Source organism: Gigantopelta aegis, chromosome 6 (genome assembly GCF_016097555.1).
Source record: "Gigantopelta aegis isolate Gae_Host chromosome 6, Gae_host_genome, whole genome shotgun sequence".
NCBI classification, from domain to species: domain Eukaryota; kingdom Metazoa; phylum Mollusca; class Gastropoda; order Neomphalida; family Peltospiridae; genus Gigantopelta; species Gigantopelta aegis.
In genome coordinates, this window is record NC_054704.1 from 67,464,785 (window position 1) to 67,485,258 (window position 20,474).

The 20,474-nt window shown below is 34.8% G+C and overlaps 2 protein-coding genes across 2 annotated transcripts in view; both read right to left on the bottom strand.

The window, feature by feature from the left end:
* Nucleotides 1–512: 512 nt before the first annotated feature.
* Nucleotides 513–6,221, bottom strand: LOC121376323 (AN1-type zinc finger protein 2B-like). Its single transcript, XM_041504164.1, has 6 exons — nucleotides 6,127–6,221; nucleotides 5,185–5,286; nucleotides 4,236–4,305; nucleotides 3,653–3,741; nucleotides 1,981–2,068; nucleotides 513–901 (listed from the first exon to the last, which is right to left on the bottom strand). The coding sequence occupies exons 2-6, from the start codon at nucleotides 5,241–5,243 to the stop codon at nucleotides 860–862; spliced, it is 348 nt and encodes a 115-aa protein (XP_041360098.1). The 5' UTR covers nucleotides 5,244–5,286; nucleotides 6,127–6,221; the 3' UTR covers nucleotides 513–859.
* A 4,114-nt stretch (nucleotides 6,222–10,335) lies between these two features.
* The window catches only part of LOC121374295 (AN1-type zinc finger protein 2A-like), a 17,220-nt gene continuing 7,081 nt past the window's right edge, over nucleotides 10,336–20,474 (bottom strand). The window contains exons 4-11 of the mRNA XM_041501342.1: nucleotides 20,124–20,255; nucleotides 19,118–19,162; nucleotides 18,626–18,741; nucleotides 17,684–17,785; nucleotides 16,737–16,806; nucleotides 16,158–16,246; nucleotides 14,493–14,580; nucleotides 10,336–13,413 (exon numbers count right to left, since the gene is read on the bottom strand). Of these exons, the coding sequence (XP_041357276.1) occupies nucleotides 13,372–13,413; nucleotides 14,493–14,580; nucleotides 16,158–16,246; nucleotides 16,737–16,806; nucleotides 17,684–17,785; nucleotides 18,626–18,741; nucleotides 19,118–19,162; nucleotides 20,124–20,255 (684 nt within the window). The 3' untranslated portion in view covers nucleotides 10,336–13,371. The remainder of the gene's footprint in view (nucleotides 13,414–14,492; nucleotides 14,581–16,157; nucleotides 16,247–16,736; nucleotides 16,807–17,683; nucleotides 17,786–18,625; nucleotides 18,742–19,117; nucleotides 19,163–20,123; nucleotides 20,256–20,474) is intronic.

Below are 20,474 nucleotides of genomic sequence, written 5' to 3' on the forward strand. Positions count from 1 at the left end.
AAATTCTCTATCTTAGACAGTTATACAAGCCTCAGACATTTAAAATGGATTACACCAAAATAATAATAATAATAATAAGGTAGCCCATTTTATTTTGCATAAACTTCTTACGACCATGTAAATCATATCTTAAACAGTATATGCAAATGAAACATGAGACTTTCACCATTGAAAGTGCAATTTTCCGGGGGCCTGTTACAGCATAATTTAAAATGTGCTAAAGTATTAAACGAAGATACCTCTGAATGATAAAATTCAATTTGGTACATAGTTCACCAACAGCTGATGATTAATAAAGCAATGTCCTCTAGTGGTGTTGTCGAAGAAACCTAACTTTATAGTTTGCTAAATGCCAACAATATATATTGACCATCTTAAATTCCGTATTATGTTTAATCCACATGTTTCTGTTCACTATTTATAACTGCCTAGCATCATGTTATGAATATCATGAACTGAAGAATGCAATATTTTATTTGAGTCTCCAAGATTCGAAACATGAAGGTGTGAAGTTAACTCTCAGTTCTTAACTTCTTAGCAAAATGGATTATTAGTAACAGCTATATTGCACTTTTTTTTTAAACAGAATCATTAAAAAAAAATCCCCCCACTATAATAATAATAATACATATTATCAATACACTGTATATACTGAGAGCATCTCACAATAAAATAGTGCTATATTTACTATATAACATTGTTATAATAACAGTATGATTTCTTCATACTTATCAGAATATTACATATCCTGGATGTGAAAGTCCTCTTTGAAAGACAAGATTAGAACTGAACAACAATGTACAGAAATGCACATTCGAAATACTTAAGATAACACATAAAAGGCAAGTGGGAATGTCTGTCAAGATAGATGGCATGTTGATTTCTGTCGCTGACTTTGTTCCTGGAAAGAAAAGAAACCGACAAACACGGTAAGTAACATCACATCTTTAATATCAGAATCAGAATCCAAGCATAAATCACCCAGACAAAAAAAACCCACATAGCAGTTAAACAAATACATAATCAGATTTTTCACATTTGACCTACTCTATACTCGCCGGGCAATGTTTAGCATCAATTTTTCATAACCCATATCCAATTAAGGTTGGACATACCCTCACTAGATTATAACATTAAATAATTACTCAGTATGTAACAGCAATATCAGTATCTTGTATGAATAAAATAATACAGCCCGCTGAATGTTGTCAATTGTGATTCAGTTTGTTAACATCTTCTTTCAATTACACGAAGAGAGTGAGGCACACAAGACTGCTGTCCTAAAGAAAATGGGAGAAGAAGCTACCCTAGGGACAACACCAGCTGATCAGATATGAAATCACTTCATCAGAGTTTGCAGAAGCGGCTGCAGATAATGTTTATAATATGTCATTGTCTAGTTGTGCATGCCAGACCCTTCAGAGATTTCACATGGCAGTGTGACAGGATGAGATGAAAGGGTTAAACCTAGGCCAGACATACAGAATCGAGAAAGACCGAGCCTTGGTAAAACATTCCAGATGTTTGTGTGGGTCCCGTGACAACATAATAATTATTATTTAATTTCAACAGTTTGTACTAAAACACGTTCTGTTTCTTTCTTTTGTGTTGTTATTATTGTTTGTATGATATGACAACATGTTTTTAAAGTGCAATTTAAGATGGGAGGGGGGGTGTTAACAAAATTCGGTCGTTGGCCAATCAAAAGTTGTATTGGCGTGTCAAAGTGTTGCTGTGAGTGGCCTGATTGGCCAATCAAAAAAAATATCCCAAGTGCATACCCTGTTAAACAATAACACTCAATAAGACAAAGCTTAATCAGGAACTGAACAAACTCCGTTGCTATGGCTGGACCAGTGAAATGACTTTAAATTGTAATGAATATAATGGAAGTTTAATTACAATGTATTGCATAAAAGCCCTACATAATGGAAGAAGTAGAACAACCCCACAGTTGTGTATCATGTTAAGAAAACCTACCCTTCGTCTGCGTTCCCGGACAGCCTCCTCCTCACTGGCAGCTAGAGCCTGAGCTAACAACATGTCTTCCTTCTCCTGTTCTGTTAGACTGAAATTAAACACCACCATTACAATAATTAAAATACAAAATCCATTTAGACAGCATATATTAACACAAAGTTACCCAAATTTAAAATACCAGACAATAATATATTTTTTTGTTAAGTAAAACTTTAAAAAAACCCTCAGTATTTATTAACATTGGGGATTGACCAACCGGCGATGCCTATATTAATATCTCTCCCGCTATTTTACAATTACAAATTTTACAACTGTATGAATGATATCAGACTAATGATCAAGAGCTTTCGTTTTGTATATCCAAGTACAGTCAAACTTCGATCACTCCACCTTCGATCTCTCGAAAAGTTTGATCTCTCGACCTGAAGCGACCGTCCCGGCCGAGATGCTTTACAAACTAGTAATAACGACCTTCGAAAACTCAAACTTTAAAAACTCGATCTCTCGACCTACTTCTTTGGTCCCGCCGAAAAGATTTAATAGAATATGCACCTCTAAAACTCGATGTGTGTGGATTGATCAAACTGTCGTTGCCGATGAGGAGTAAGGTGATAATTACAGAATAATAGATAGCCAACTAAACGGAATGAAATGATCTCATGTTTGGCAGTTGGTGTTCGTCTGTGGTGGAGAGCCTCTCTACGTAATACTTAATTACAGACACAGTCTGGTTAACTTCAAAGAGCATTTGTAATAATTGTTAGCGCTGTTTGTTTTTACTCTCAAAGGCGTGAATCGTGTCACACTTTAGCTTTTCTATTTATGTATCAGTTAATGTTTATCAATTACTAGTCATTTAGTTATGTTAAATAATGATACATCACAGATCGAGCAATCTGGAGAAGGACCCGGTAACATGGGGTTAGTCAAATCGGTTTTAAACAGTTCTGCTTGTCATCCAAGCAATTTTGCGTAGGGCCCAGAAATGGGGGTGGGTGGCCAGATTGGAGAAAGAAAGTAGAGGTGCAAAGTGTAAATGTACTTATAGTGTTAATCAGCATTCAGTGTTTTATTTGTTAGTATTGTTCCGCCATGTTTTGACACCTGTAAAATACGTCAACGTTATTTTCTGTTATTTATATTGTATGTAAAGGTCTTCTTTTTCGGGGTTTTTTTTGTCAATAAATACATGTAGCCTATATCCCCAAGCATATATTTCAAATTCATATGGGTTATCTTTTTTGTTTTATTTACTTACTTTTACAATATATGCAAAATGAATGTACCACAGGCATCGAAGATGTCAACAGCTGGGGTGGGGTGGGGTGGGATGGAATGATATGTGGTGGTGTGAGGTGAGGTGACTGATATATTAATTCGCCTTTCAACTGGGGATACATAGTTTTCAGAGTTCAGAGGTAGGCAGTGAAGCGCACGCTTCTTACAATATTAAGCAAAATCAACCAGCTGCTATGCAGTTCCAGATATGAACTCTTATATATTAATTTCGAAAACTTGAACTCCCTGAAACTCGAACTTTCCTCGTCCCCTTCAAGATCGAGTTATCGAAGTTTGACTGTATGTACATGATGAAAACAAAAGCAATGTTACACCACTGCCCTGGTGTGAGAATACCAGATATTAATAGACTGCGAATGGGAGAGTGGCTCACTTTTTCTGCGGCTGACTGGTTGGTGTTTGTTGAGACTGGCTTTCTGCCATGGAAAGTTGAAGAGCTCGGGCAAAGGCTTCATCTTCAGACTAAAATTAGAACCGGTCATGTCAAGAATGCAAAATGACTATCAGTGGTAGGTAGAGGATAAACATTTCTAACGTATTTGTATTACAAATGAAGACGTAAACTGGCCAATAAAGTCATATAAAAAAGATGATTACTAAAGGAAAACATGAATACATTGAAAAGAAAAACTAATGAAAGAAAGACAAAATTCCAAACACCCCCCCCCCCCCCCACCCAAAAAAAAAAAAAAAAAAAAACCCCAACCAAGAACACAGTTTATTATAAAAACTAAAGAAAACAAGAACACACTGAATAGAAACTAACAGAAGAACACTTGAGCCAACTAAAAATAACATGAAAAACTGCATTTCCACATTAATTTTATGTAAGATTTGTGACCAGTAACATACATGTAGTCTAATATTTGACACAACTTGTCCATCTCTTTTTCCATTTTCTACAACATTTCATGATATAACTAATATTCCAAGACTTTCCAAGCCTGAAAACTTACCATTCCAGCCTGCACAGACTGAGTAGAGGAAAAAGCAGTGCGATGCTGAACTTGTCTTTCCCTACGTTCCCTGGAACAACAACAGGTAAAGATCATCAACTTCAGCTGTCATTTCATTAATAATACCATTAACTCAGACATAATGTGAAAAAGTATGTTTTACAAGATGCAAACAACGGATACTGATTCACATTATGTCTAAGTATTTTGCAGTAAAGAACAAGCATTATCCAGCCAAGGGATCTGAACCAAGCTTGGTGCTTATAAAACTTTTACAGTCTAGACTCGAGACTCTAATAGTCTGAGATACTAATGTCATGACAACGCCATACAAATTGTATGCATGTGATGTCATTAGAGATGGAGTCTGGACTCTAAAAGTTTAATAAGCACAGGCCCTGATGTATACTATGGCATTTTAGACAAATTGTAAGACAACAGTATATTAATAAAATATCCCTGGTTCGTAACTAACTACACTACTTTGGTGTACATTTGATATGCAACTGCGAGTCAATGCAGACATTCATAATGATGATATTATAAACATGGTTACATAGCCAATACAAATGAAGATATTACCCAGGGTTTCTAGATTATGGTAGCCCCACTCCCATGGCTAGTGATATTCAATGTTGGGGTAGTAAATAACTACTATTACCATGCCCAACAGCTAGTGAATTTTTTTTGGGTCAAATGTTGCAGTTAAGTCTATTTTGTAAATACGAATATCCTGCCCCCACCCCAAACTTCAATGTTAGTGTTTTTAAGCTCTATCTCATATTAAGTGACATATCTGATATTACTATTATTTAGTAAAATTGTATTAACTTAAAGTAAAGTATGGCTAGTGAATTTTTAATAGTGGCTACTAATTTTTTTTTTAATCACTGATCCTATGGCTAGTGGATTTTATAAAAATTCGAGAAGCTCTGTTATAATTACTAACCTATCAAGATCTCTGCCGACACTGGAAAGAGGTGTTTGTTGAGGTTTAGACTGGAACATTCCAAACAGACCAGATGTTTTTGACCGGGACACTGCAGCAGCTCTATAAATTAAATAAAAACACATACATCAAAGGAAATGACAGACAAAGAGTTAACAGCAGTAGGCCTATGTCTCTGAGAAATTAAACCACTTATGGAATATGTCTTTAAAAAAATACAGGTAAGCCATTTCATTTTGCATAATCCGTTTAAAACATTTTCATGAAGTTAAAGGTTGTTTTGTTTAACAACACCACTAGAGCACATTGATTTATGAATCATCGACTATTGGATGTCAAACATTTGGTCATTTTGACATATAATCTTAGAGAGGTAACTCGCTAACTTTTTCCATTAGTAGCAAGGGATCTTTTATATGCACCATCCCACAGACAGGATAGCACATACCACAGCCTTTAATATATCAGTCGTGGTGCACTGGTTAGAACAAGAAATAGCCCAATGGGGATCGATCCTAAACTGACCGCGCACCAAGCGAGCATTTTACTACTGGGCTACGTCCAGCCCCACATTTTTATGATGTCTTAAATTTAATATGCAAAGATAAAATGGGTTAAGCAACGGAAGACTTATGCAAACTACAAACTATCATGCTGGCAATTCTCATAGGCCTGAAGCAGCACTGATACGGCTATTCTAAAACAATAAACAAACAAAACTTGGTTTTTCTGTAACCTAACTCACCATTTGATTCAGCTGTTTGCTGTCGTGGTTTTAATTACAAGTTCACTCAATGAAATTAGGTGACTGCTGGGGCTATGTTAGACAAATAAACATTAAAAAGCCTTCAAGAGGAAAAAAATGCTTACTTAAGAAAGGTGGCTGCTTCAGCAGGTTTGAGTAATAGAAATCAAGTTCGTGATTTTTGGAAATTCCCTTACCCTGCATTTGAAATCCCCTGCCCAGTATTTTCATATCCTTGGCAGTTATGGTCTAGTTCATGCCTGTGTCGTAGACAGAAGTTCTTGTGGCACTTATCACAAAGTAAATCCTTGTCCAGACCATATCTTGCATACAGTACCATCAAACCTCACATGTAGGAACAATTCGGGATGGCGGTATGTCATGTACTATTACTAGGTCAGTGTGACCTACTTTTCACAGTATACTGCACATAAAAGTAAATCCTTGTCCAGACCATATCTTGTATACAGGACCATCAAACCTCACATGTAGGAAAAACTTGGGATGGTGGTGTGTCGTGTACTATTACTAGGTCACTGTGACCTACTTTTCACTCTACTGCACATAAAAGTAAATCCTTGTCTCCCCATCGGTGAGCCTATTGGGCTATTTCTCGCCATAGCCAGTACACCACGACTGGTATATCAACGGCTGTGGTACGTGCTATCCTATCTATGGGATGGTGCATATAAAAGATCCCTTGCTATTAATGGAAAAATGTAGAGGGTTTCATCTCTTTGACAGTCAAAATGACCAAATGTTTGACATCCAATAGCCGATGATTAATAAAACAATGTGCTCTAGTGGTGTCGTTAAACAATTTAAACAAAAAAAATTAAATCCTTGTCTGGACCATATCTTGCATACAGATGCATACAGGACCATAAATCCTCACATGTAGGAAAAACTTGAGATGGTGGTGTGTTGCGACTATTACTATGTCACTGTGACCTAATTTTCACGGTCTACTACATAACGGTAAATCCTTGTCCCAATCATATGCATACATAACAGTAAATCCTTGTCTGGATCATATCTTGCATGCAGGACCATCAAACCTCACATGTAGGAACAACTTGGGATGACAGTGTGTCGCATGCTATTACAAGATCACTGTGACCTATTTTTCACGGTCTACTGCACATAACAGTAAATCCTTGTCAGGATCATATCTTGCATATAGTGTATCACATACAATTACTAGGTCACTGTGTTGTTGACATTACATACATAAACTTTCTCTGCCAATATAAATTTGTCACCAGAGTACCCATGCTATACAAAATTTTCCTTTCTAACAAAGAACAGTAACTTCATTAATCAGACAGAACATTCTCCATTGGATACAGTATCATCTGTAGTTGGTCTAAAACAAATTGTTCATCCAGCCCATCATGTACCTCACCAGTACCTCACCTCTTGTTGTAGCATTTATTAACTCATCTTTGTACATTTATTGTCATTATATTCAATCAGAAATTGACCACCTCCCACAAGCACACTAACTTTGATTAAGTACTTATTATTGTCTGTGTATAATAATATACAGTGGGGGCTCTTCAAACCATATTATACTAATATTATAGACCACATGTTAAAAACTCCAAGATCAACATCTGCAAATAGTGTACAATACACCTAGACACCAGATTCTACATGCATTATATTACATGTGTACTTCGCATAAGTGGTTTGTTTCAACAAGTATTTTTTTTTTCTTCTGTAATCAATTTGACTTTAAATCAATCTTGACCGGCCTTGGTGGCGTAGTGGTTAGGCCATCGGTCTACAGGCTGGTAGGTACTAGGTTCGGATCCCAGTCGAGGCATGGGATTTTTAATCCAGATACCGACTCCAAATCCTGAGTGAGTGCTCCGCAAGGCTCAATGGGTAGGTGTAAACCACTTGCACCGACCAGTGATCCAGAACTGGTTTAACAAAGGCCATGGTTTGTGTTATCCTGCCTGTGGGAATCGCAAATAAAAGATCCCTTGCTGCTAATCGGAAGAGTAGCCCATGTAGTGGTGACAGCGAGTTTCCTCTCAAAATCTGTGTGGTCCTTAACCATATAACCGTAAATAAAATGTGTTGAGTGCATCATCAAATAAAACATTTTTCTTTTAAATCAATCTTGAATAATAAATACATTTATCCTGTAACTTACCCATGTGATCATTTTAGTGTATTAACTGTTAATAATGGTATGCAAATTTGTAAGGTCTCTAGGTAATGTGTTGCTGTGAATAGGTCATTTGCTTACAAGCCAACAAGACCTATGTACCCGAGGTAAAGATTTCAGATTTAGTTGTGTGATGTCAAACTAATTTGTGCTAATTGTGATGATGTCATATTACCGATGGTGGAGACTTTAGTACTGATTTACTAAAAATTGAATCAAAATGTTATTTTAGAAGTGTTATAGGATAAACAGAACTCTCTACTCATGTTTTTTAATATGTAAAATATCAACCTGGCAGAGCCTCAACAAATACTGATTAACAGACTCGGTTGATATTTCCATATTAAAAAATACTCGAGACGAATCCTCTATTCAATAAACTTGCAACCATTTCATATCATTTATAATCCTAAAGTGATGGACTGTAATGTTTTTAAAAACTATGGCTTATATTTCATCATTAAAGAGGTTTCTTTATCACTGAGATCAGACATTACTTGGATTTTATTGTACACCTAAAGTGTTTTTGGACATCCTGGTGTTTGTAATACCACAAAATGTATCTTTTAATACATGTATTTTAAAAATGCACACACCTCTTAAGTAGTGATTATGGAGAGAAAGACAAGTCTTATTTTTAAAGGTATTTTTTCCCCCATTTCAAAGTCACACAGTCTTGTTTCACTCTGTTGTAACTTTATCTAAATGTGTTACAGGTTTGTAGATTTACTAAACTTAGTTTCCATATTGACGAGTCGAAACTAGGTTTTGTGACTAATGACAGTTTATTTTTCATCATTTGCTAGTTTGTGAAAATTATATTATCTTATTCATAAGATATTGAAGTTTATGTAGCAAATACCAAGTGACAAATATTTGATGGACTGGAACTTGATAAAATAGAGTACCGGTAATGTCCTATTTAATGCCCAATAATGACATTGATCAACCATGTGCCTTCATGAATAATGATTTGGAGACTGAAGCTGGCAATATCACATATTTTAAAATTTAATGACATCAAATGTTGGTTTTTGTATCATAAAAATATATTATTCCCATTAAACTATTTAGTACAAACCATATCCATGTGCTGTAAAATTAATAACACTGCATAGAATAAACACATTTATTTCACATATAGAAGAGTATACTTATAAAAAATATTCACTCAAAGGTAATAACAAATGTACCAGAAGACAAAAGAATTTAGAAAGACTGGACAAAAGCAAAAAGAGAACAATATTAGAAAATGTCAAGTTTTAAATGATCCAGTAGGCTACCAAACAAATAAACCGACAATTTTATCACCACCATCACCACTGTGAACAAATCTAGATTATATTTTCATTATTCATTTACAATAATGCCATTAATCTCATATAATTAATGTTTACAGTCTTAAAACAGACTTGTCCATTTTGTTCAGGTAATCTTCCAACATAAAATGTCCAGTTAAAACTATGTTGATGTCATTCCTTACCTTTAGAAAGTTGTTTTCATTGTTCTTGCATATACACTCATTCTTAAAAGTTATTAAGTCCATAAGATACTTGACTAGTATGATTTCTAGGAATGAAAGTTGCAACTGTTAAAGAGACACACCCTAGTTACGGCTATTTGTTAACCATTACGGCATTGTTTTTCGCTATTAAACCCCATTTTTCACAAATAAAATTGCACTTTACTTACATTTTATTATTTAGAATACACATTTCCATTCACCTGAAGTGCTTTTTGGTAATCCTGATGTTTGTAAAACCACGAAATGCATTTTTTCACAAGACGTGCTGTCGAGAAAAAACGTTAAGCAAGTGAGGTCCAATCTATTTTTAGAGGGAATCTTCCTGTGTAAACGTCACAGATGTTGGTATACCACGTGACTGTTATGATTTTGGTTCGGTTTGTTTTCTCGTGCACGGTTCGCACAATCAACATCCGATTTGTTGTTGTTCATTTGTGAGATTTTTCTTCGCAGTTCGTGAACATTTTCAGTAACAATAAAGTTCAGACAAGTAAGTATCTGGAGAGGGGATACAACCAGAACAGAACAGTTGGAACATGTCCAGGAGAGGTGAAAAGAACGCACCCCAAGTCTGTGCGCACTCTGTGAAATTTGTAGTGACGTAGGCATTGTTGTGCTTCGAGCGACATCTACCGGTGACATCAGAATACTAACTTTCAAAATTATTTCAAGCAATTAGGACATGAGGATTCCCATGGTATTTATCGATATAAAACCTGCTTTTTCACTCCATTTGATAAAAACGTGATCTAAGTGTGTTACAGGTTTGTAGATTAACCAAATTATAATTTATTTTCGCTGGATGGAAATAGGGTGTGCGGCTTTAAGACAGGTTTAATGACAAATGAATACAATGAATAAATATATTACATGTACTTTGAAAATAAAATGCTAAAACTGACTAACATCTTGATAAAACTTACCCATAACATTTTCAAAGTAAAAAGGTAGAATAGGATGCTTTTAAAATGCAAAGCTACACATTTGACAATAAAATAATAATAAAATTAAACTGGATTTTAACTCCACCCATCTAACTACAGATATGTAAGTAATGGAATCTGTTTTCTCATTATTTGAGCCATCAGATTGTGGAATTCAATGCAAACACTCGTAATGGCTGCTATTGTGGAATTCAATGCAAACACTCGTAATGGCTGCTATTGTGGAATTCAATGCAAACACTTGTAATGGCTGTCATTCCTAGCTTGTAAATCCAGAGGAAGCAATGAGTACATAAATACCCATGCATACATAATATTTTTTTCATTGAATGCATAAAATTTTGACACGCTCACACACATGTATAATAAAAAATAATTGAAAGGTCTTAAAATGCAGGGAAAATAGAACTGTAGACATAAAACAAATTGACTTTTAAAAAGCAATGTGTAATAGCAAGTGCCTTTTTATATCATCTTTTCATCCATTGACCAATAAACATGAATGTAAACATCAAGATAGGTAATCAGATAAATTATAATGTACAGCTTCTCAGAAATAATTTGATTATATTATCTTACCAGCAGACAAAACATAATCTTGTTAATTAGTAGAAATCATTAACATTAGAAATGTTTCAAATATGTTTTTACATGGAAGAGATATGAAGTAACAAACATTTAAAAACATCACAAATGCCTATACATCAACATGATAAAGAGTTTAAAATGTCACAAAAAATATAATCACTCTTAACTGATTTGGTTAAATTAGATAACATTTTATTTTTGTTACGAGTCATTCTTGAGCATTTCAGTCTTAAATCATGTATGTTGGAAGTCATGATAGATGAGCACAAGTTAGGTTAACCTAAACATGAAAAAAATAAGTGAATAACATTAACATTTAGGTTCGAATTTTTTACATTTCACTGGCAAATGGACATCAAACACGGATAGAATTATAGTCATCTTCTGTTCATGCATACTGGGTCTGAGAAACAAGTCACAAGTTTCAGACTAAACATATTGGGCCTGAAAGTACAAAGCCTGATTGTCTTACATGCAGGTGTTTAAGCATAATAAATGTATGTAGTTAAAACGTGTGTAAGTCTAAAACGGGCTTTGTAAATTCGGCCCAATGATTTAATGTTTAAATTTTCTTACACACTTTGAGGTACTTCTCTTCACAGCCTCGTGATATATGTTTTATGCTTCTAAACTAACAGTATACAAACACACATCAAATCTCATCAAAATATAGAATAATGTCATCAGAAAGTTACAGATTCATTAACAACCGTAAATTGTAGATTTTGACCAAATACATGTATATGACAAAATCATGTTTTTCTGTTACTGTCAAAAAGAGCACTACACAGATATTGAGAGAGGAAGCCCGCAGTCACCACTTCATGGGTTACTCTTTTCGATTAGCAGCAAGGGATCTTTTATATGCACCATTCCACACAGGGTAGTACATACCATGGCCTTTAATATACCAGTCGTGGTGAACTGGCTGGAACGAGAAATAGCCCAATGGGCCCACCGACTGGGATCAATCCCACATCGAATGAGAGCCTTACCACTGGGCTACGTCCTGCCCCCTTTGTCTATCTTTGTCTCCTCCAGGCCTACATCACTATCCTGGCTATAATATTTAATGTCAATCCCTTCTCACATGGGTGCTTGTGTTGTACCATTAATTATTATTGCAATAAAAATTAATACATCTCAAATTATATTGTGTTATATTTGAATATTCCCTACTTATTTTGAACATTATATATCAAAAGCTACATTATATGCTATCTAATCAAAAGCTACATTATATGCTATCTGTTGTGTGGTGCATATAAAAGCTTCCTTGTTTCTGATCAGTAGAGCAGTCAATGTGATGACAAGTGATTTCATCTTTCAGTCTCCCAACAGTGTCAAAAATTCTCTATCTTAGACAATTATACAAGCCTCAGACATTTAAAATGGATTACACCAAAATAATAATAATAATAATAAGGTAGCCCATTTTATTTTGCATAAACTTCTTACGACCATGTAAATCATATCTTAAACAGTATATGCAAATGAAACATGAGACTTTCACCATTGAAAGTGCAATTTTCCGGGGGCCTGTTACAGCATAATTTAAAATGTGCTAAAGTATTAAACGAAGATACCTCTGAATGATAAAATTCAATTTGGTACATAGTTCACCAACAGCTGATGATTAATAAAGCAATGTCCTCTAGTGGTGTTGTCGAAGAAACCTAACTTTATAGTTTGCTAAATGCCAACAATATATATTGACCATCTTAAATTCCGTATTATGTTTAATCCACATGTTTCTGTTCACTATTTATAACTGCCTAGCATCATGTTATGAATATCATGAACTGAAGAATGCAATATTTTATTTGAGTCTCCAAGATTCGAAACATGATGGTGTGAAGTTAACTCTCAGTTCTTAACTTCTTAGCAAAATGGATTATTAGTAACAGCTATATTGCACTTTTTTTTTAAACAGAATCATTAAAAAAAAATCCCCCCACTATAATAATAATAATACATATTATCAATACACTGTATATACTGAGAGCATCTCACAATAAAATAGTGCTATATTTACTATATAACATTGTTATAATAACAGTATGATTTCTTCATACTTATCAGAATATTACATATCCTGGATGTGAAAGTCCTCTTTGAAAGACAAGATTAGAACTGAACAACAATGTACAGAAATGCACATTCGAAATACTTAAGATAACACATAAAAGGCAAGTGGGAATGTCTGTCAAGATAGATGGCATGTTGATTTCTGTCGCTGACTTTGTTCCTGGAAAGAAAAGAAACCGACAAACACGGTAAGTAACATCACATCTTTAATATCAGAATCAGAATCCAAGCATAAATCACCCAGACAAAAAAAACCCACATAGCAGTTAAACAAATACATAATCAGATTTTTCACATTTGACCTACTCTATACTCGCCGGGCAATGTTTAGCATCAATTTTTCATAACCCATATCCAATTAAGGTTGGACATACCCTCACTAGATTATAACATTAAATAATTACTCAGTATGTAACAGCAATATCAGTATCTTGTATGAATAAAATAATACAGCCCGCTGAATGTTGTCAATTGTGATTCAGTTTGTTAACATCTTCTTTCAATTACACGAAGAGAGTGAGGCACACAAGACTGCTGTCCTAAAGAAAATGGGAGAAGAAGCTACCCTAGGGACAACACCAGCTGATCAGATATGAAATCACTTCATCAGAGTTTGCAGAAGCGGCTGCAGATAATGTTTATAATATGTCATTGTCTAGTTGTGCATGCCAGACCCTTCAGAGATTTCACATGGCAGTGTGACAGGATGAGATGAAAGGGTTAAACCTAGGCCAGACATACAGAATCGAGAAAGACCGAGCCTTGGTAAAACATTCCAGATGTTTGTGTGGGTCCCGTGACAACATAATAATTATTATTTAATTTCAACAGTTTGTACTAAAACACGTTCTGTTTCTTTCTTTTGTGTTGTTATTATTGTTTGTATGATATGACAACATGTTTTTAAAGTGCAATTTAAGATGGGAGGGGGGGTGTTAACAAAATTCGGTCGTTGGCCAATCAAAAGTTGTATTGGCGTGTCAAAGTGTTGCTGTGAGTGGCCTGATTGGCCAATCAAAAAAAATATCCCAAGTGCATACCCTGTTAAACAATAACACTCAATAAGACAAAGCTTAATCAGGAACTGAACAAACTCCGTTGCTATGGCTGGACCAGTGAAATGACTTTAAATTGTAATGAATATAATGGAAGTTTAATTACAATGTATTGCATAAAAGCCCTACATAATGGAAGAAGTAGAACAACCCCACAGTTGTGTATCATGTTAAGAAAACCTACCCTTCGTCTGCGTTCCCGGACAGCCTCCTCCTCACTGGCAGCTAGAGCCTGAGCTAACAACATGTCTTCCTTCTCCTGTTCTGTTAGACTGAAATTAAACACCACCATTACAATAATTAAAATACAAAATCCATTTAGACAGCATATATTAACACAAAGTTACCCAAATTTAAAATACCAGACAATAATATATTTTTTGTTAAGTAAAACTTTAAAAAAACCCTCAGTATTTATTAACATTGGGGATTGACCAACCGGCGATGCCTATATTAATATCTCTCCCGCTATTTTACAATTACAAATTTTACAACTGTATGAATGATATCAGACTAATGATCAAGAGCTTTCGTTTTGTATATCCAAGTACAGTCAAACTTCGATCACTCCACCTTCGATCTCTCGAAAAGTTTGATCTCTCGACCTGAAGCGACCGTCCCGGCCGAGATGCTTTACAAACTAGTAATAACGACCTTCGAAAACTCAAACTTTAAAAACTCGATCTCTCGACCTACTTCTTTGGTCCCGCCGAAAAAGATTTAATAGAATATGCACCTCTAAAACTCGATGTGTGTGGATTGATCAAACTGTCGTTGCCGATGAGGAGTAAGGTGATAATTACAGAATAATAGATAGCCGACTAAACGGAATGAAATGATCTCATGTTTGGCAGTTGGTGTTCGTCTGTGGTGGAGAGCCTCTCTACGTAATACTTAATTACAGACACAGTCTGGTTAACTTCAAAGAGCATTTGTAATAATTGTTAGCGCTGTTTGTTTTTACTCTCAAAGGTGTGAATCGTGTCACACTTTAGCTTTTCTATTTATGTATCAGTTAATGTTTATCAATTACTAGTCATTTAGTTATGTTAAATAATGATACATCACAGATCGAGCAATCTGGAGAAGGACCCGGTAACATGGGGTTAGTCAAATCGGTTTTAAAAAGTTCTGCTTGTCATCCAAGCAATTTTGCGTAGGGCCCAGAAATGGGGGTGGGTGGCCAGATTGGAGAAAGAAAGTAGAGGTGCGAAGTGTAAATGTACTTATAGTGTTAATCAGCATTTTATTTGTTAGTATTGTTCCGCCATGTTTTGACACCTGTAAAATACGTCAACGTTATTTTCTGTTATTTATATTGTATGTAAAGGTCTTCTTTTTCGGGGTTTTTTTTGTCAATAAATACATGTAGCCTATATCCCCAAGCATATATTTCAAATTCATATGGGTTATCTTTTTTGTTTTATTTACTTACTTTTACAATATATGCAAAATGAATGTACCACAGGCATCGAAGATGTCAACAGCTGGGGTGGGGTGGGGTGGGATGGAATGATATGTGGTGGTGTGAGGTGAGGTGACTGATATATTAATTCGCCTTTCAACTGGGGATACATAGTTTTCAGAGTTCAGAGGTAGGCAGTGAAGCGCACGCTTCTTACAATATTAAGCAAAATCAACCAGCTGCTATGCAGTTCCAGATATGAACTCTTATATATTAATTTCGAAAACTTGAACTCCCTGAAACTCGAACTTTCCTCGTCCCCTTCAAGATCGAGTTATCGAAGTTTGACTGTATGTACATGATGAAAACAAAAGCAATGTTACACCACTGCCCTGGTGTGAGAATACCAGATATTAATAGACTGCGAATGGGAGAGTGGCTCACTTTTTCTGCGGCTGACTGGTTGGTGTTTGTTGAGACTGGCTTTCTGCCATGGAAAGTTGAAGAGCTCGGGCAAAGGCTTCATCTTCAGACTAAAATTAGAACCGGTCATGTCAAGAGTGCAAAATGACTATCAGTGGTAGGTAGAGGATAAACATTTCTAACGTATTTGTATTACAAATGAAGACGTAAACTGGCCAATAAAGTCATATAAAAAAGATGATTACTAAAGGAAAACATGAATACATTGAAAAGAAAAACTAATGAAAGAAAGACAAAATTCCAAACCCCCCCCCCCCCCACCCAAAAAAAAAAAAAAAAAAAAACCCAACCAAGAACACAGTTTATTATAAAAACTAAAGAAAACAAGAACACACTGAATAGAAACTAACAGAAGAACACTTGAGCCAACTAAAAATAACATGAAAAACTGCATTTCCACATTAATTTTATGTAAGATTTGTGACCAGTAACATACATGTAGTCTAATATTTGACACAACTTGTCCATCTCTTTTTCCATTTTCTACAACATTTCATGATATAACTAATATTCCAAGACTTTCCAAGCCTGAAAACTTACCATTCCAGCCTGCACAGACTGAGTAGAGGAAAAAGCAGTGCGATGCTGAACTTGTCTTTCCCTACGTTCCCTGGAACAACAACAGGTAAAGATCATCAACTTCAGCTGTCATTTCATTAATAATACCATTAACTCAGACATAATGTGACAAAGTATGTTTTACAAGATGCAAACAACGGATACTGATTCACATTATGTCTAAGTATTTTGCAGTAAAGAACAAGCATTATCCAGCCAAGGGATCTGAACCAAGCTTGGTGCTTATAAAACTTTTACAGTCTAGACTCGAGACTCTAATAGTCTGAGATACTAATGTCATGACAACGCCATACAAATTGTATGCATGTGACATCATTAGAGATTGAGTCTGGACTCTAAAAGTTTAATAAGCACAGGCCCTGATCTATACTATGGCATTTTAGACAAATTGTAAGACAACAGTATATTAATAAAATATCCCTGGTTCGTAACTAACTACACTACTTTGGTGTACATTTGATATGCAACTGTGAGTCAATGCAGACATTCATAATGATGATATTATAAACATGGTTACATAGCCAATACAAATGAAGATATTACCCAGGGTTTCTAGATTATGGTAGCCCCACTCCCATGGCTAGTGATATTCAATGTTGGGCTAGTAAATAACTACTATTACCATGCCCAACGGCTAGTGAAATTTGTTTTGGTCAAATGTTGCAGTTAAGTCTATTTTGTAAATACAAATATCCTGCCCCCACCCCAAACTCCAATGTTAGTGTTTTTAAGCTCTATCTCATATTAAGTGACATATCTGATATTACTATTATTTAGTAAAATTGTATTAACTTAAAGTAAAGTATGGCTAGTGAATTTTTATTAGTGGCTACTATTTTTTTTTTAATCACTGATCCCATGGCTAGTGGATTTTATAAAAATTTGAGAAGCTCGTTATAATTACTAACCTATCAAGATCTCTGCCGACACTGGAAAGAGGTGTTTGTTGAGGTTTAGACTGGAACATTCCAAACAGACCAGATGTTTTTGACCGGGACACTGCAGCAGCTCTATAAATTAAATAAAAACACATACATCAAAGGAAATGACAGACAAAGAGTTAACAGCAGTAGGCCTATGTCTCTGAGAAATTAAACCACTTATGGAATATGTCTTTAAAAAAATACAGGTAAGCCATTTCATTTTGCATAATCCGTTTAAAACATTTTCATGAAGTTAAAGGTTGTTTTGTTTAACAACACCACTAGAGCACATTGATTTATGAATCATCGACTATTGGATGTCAAACATTTGGTCATTTTGACATATAATCTTAGAGAGGTAACTCGCTAACTTTTTTCATTAGTAGCAAGGGATCTTTTATATGCACCATCCCACAGACAGGATAGCACATACCACAGCCTTTAATATATCAGTCGTGGTGCACTGGTTAGAACAAGAAATAGCCCAATGGGGATCGATCCTAAACTGACCGCGCACCAAGCGAGCATTTTATTACTGGGCTACGTCCAGCCCCACATTTTTATGATGTCTTAAATTTAATATGCAAAGATAAAATGGGTTAAGCAACGGAAGACTTATGCAAACTACAAACTATCATGCTGGCAATTCTCATAGGCCTGAAGCAGCACTGATACGGCTATTCTAAAACAATAAACAAACAAAACTTGTTTTTTCTGTAACCTAACTCACCATTTGATTCAGCTGTTTGCTGTTGTGGTTTTAATTACAAGTTCACTCAATGAAATTAGGTGACTGCTGGGGCTATGTTAGACAAATAAACATTAAAAAGCCTTCAAGAGGAAAAAAATGCTTACTTAAAAAAGATGGCTGCTTCAGCAGGTTTGAGTAATAGAAATCAAGTTCGTGATTTTTGGAAATTCCCTTACCCTGCATTTGAAATCCCCTGCCCAGTATTTTCATATCCTTGGCAGTTATGGTCTAGTTCATGCCTGTGTCGTAGACAGAAGTTCTTGTGGCACTTATCACATTTGACGGGAACAAGCTGAAAGTTGCACACAAAACAATTAATTTAAATTTATATTTCTAGAAAACATATTTTTAAAGATTATTATTCCATGGTCTGTTTTTTCCTGGGGGGTTTCTGGGGGTTTTCCCATTAATTCCACTATTTCTTTTTACGTACAGATCAAGACCATAGGAAAAATGTAAAAATTATTTATCATAATAAGCTGAAGAAAACAACAGGAAAAGAGTGACAAATAAGAAACTGAAGTAAAAATGTTAGGTAACATCTGATGTGATATGAATCAATGTCTTTAGCTTCAAAGTTAAATGTAAACTGTATGTTGAAAATTCTGATTATAAAAGAACTCTAAAATATATGGTTATTAATATATTTCAATGAATTAACAACATACCTCTTTCTGCTTGCAGCTTTTAAATGAACACTTATTTGTATAAACCTATAAAAAATAAAATAAACAAACATGTATTTGGAGAAATAACCAACTATATGAAACTAGACACTCCAGTTTGGGCCATAAGAAATTGTCAGTGTTTGCTGCAAAATTCAACAAAATCTGTGGGCTTCTATGACAGCCATTTTGTTTTTATTAACTGAACATAGACAACTAACATTATATGATACAATTATGTTTTGTTGGACTCATAGCAATGTTAATAATATACCACATGATCTTCACTTTTTGTTATAGCATAGTGATAAAACTATTTTAACTAAATGTATAAGCCCTAACCTTCATAGACCCTAGTCCGAATACTCACTCTGGCAGACCTGTCAACCTTTAGTCAAGAGAAAGCAGAAGGTGTGTGTTGAAAAAGCAGGAGATTTTTTTTAATGCACACAATTTAACAGAAGTTTTTAATGGATAACCTAATTCTCAAAGCTTACTACAAAAGGTCCTCATGTCATTATTACTTTTGTAAATATTTGTTGATCACCAATTAGCAATTAATATTTTGGAAGAGCCAGTATCATATATGGTGAGACACTAACTTCTTAAATCTACTGGGTAAAATAATTTAATGTTGACCACTGAACAAAACAAAATGGAATGTTTCACATGGTCAAAATATTTTTTCTTTGATTTATTTAATAGCTTTATTCCAATCAAATTAATAGCAATAACTGTACATTTTGGCTATTATCATATATCTTAAATTAATCAAATATACATATATATAGATCATGTAAAACGAAAGACTTAACCCTCCTACACTAATGTTAAAGTTTAACTTTGTCATAACATTTTTTTTTTTTTGTGAATTATTCAATAGCTTAATTTCAATCAAATTAATTGAACATTTTTGCAATTACAAAATTTCGTAAATGAATCCACCATGTCTAGATCTAATAAGACGTAAGTCCTAACCCTCCTACACTAATGTTAAAGTTTAACTCACTTTGCGTCTTTGTTTGGCAGTGTCTGACTGACAGTCATTGTCAATGTGACGTCCCACAATGACATCAGGTAGATCGCCTTTCTTCACCGAAACTGGAACATTGCACAGTGGGCATACAGGCACCTGGTTGTCCTGTAGATCAGAAACACATGAAAATATATACAGGAGTTATCTTAAAATTAAACCATGCTTGTTATGAAAGGTAATTAATATTTTAGCATAAAAATATTACCATCGGTGACTGTGTTCTACTACCGTAATAGAAAGATTAACATATGTTATTTAGTGAGATACAAATTTATATAGAATATAACTGCACAATTAAATACTATTATTATCCATAACAGAGTG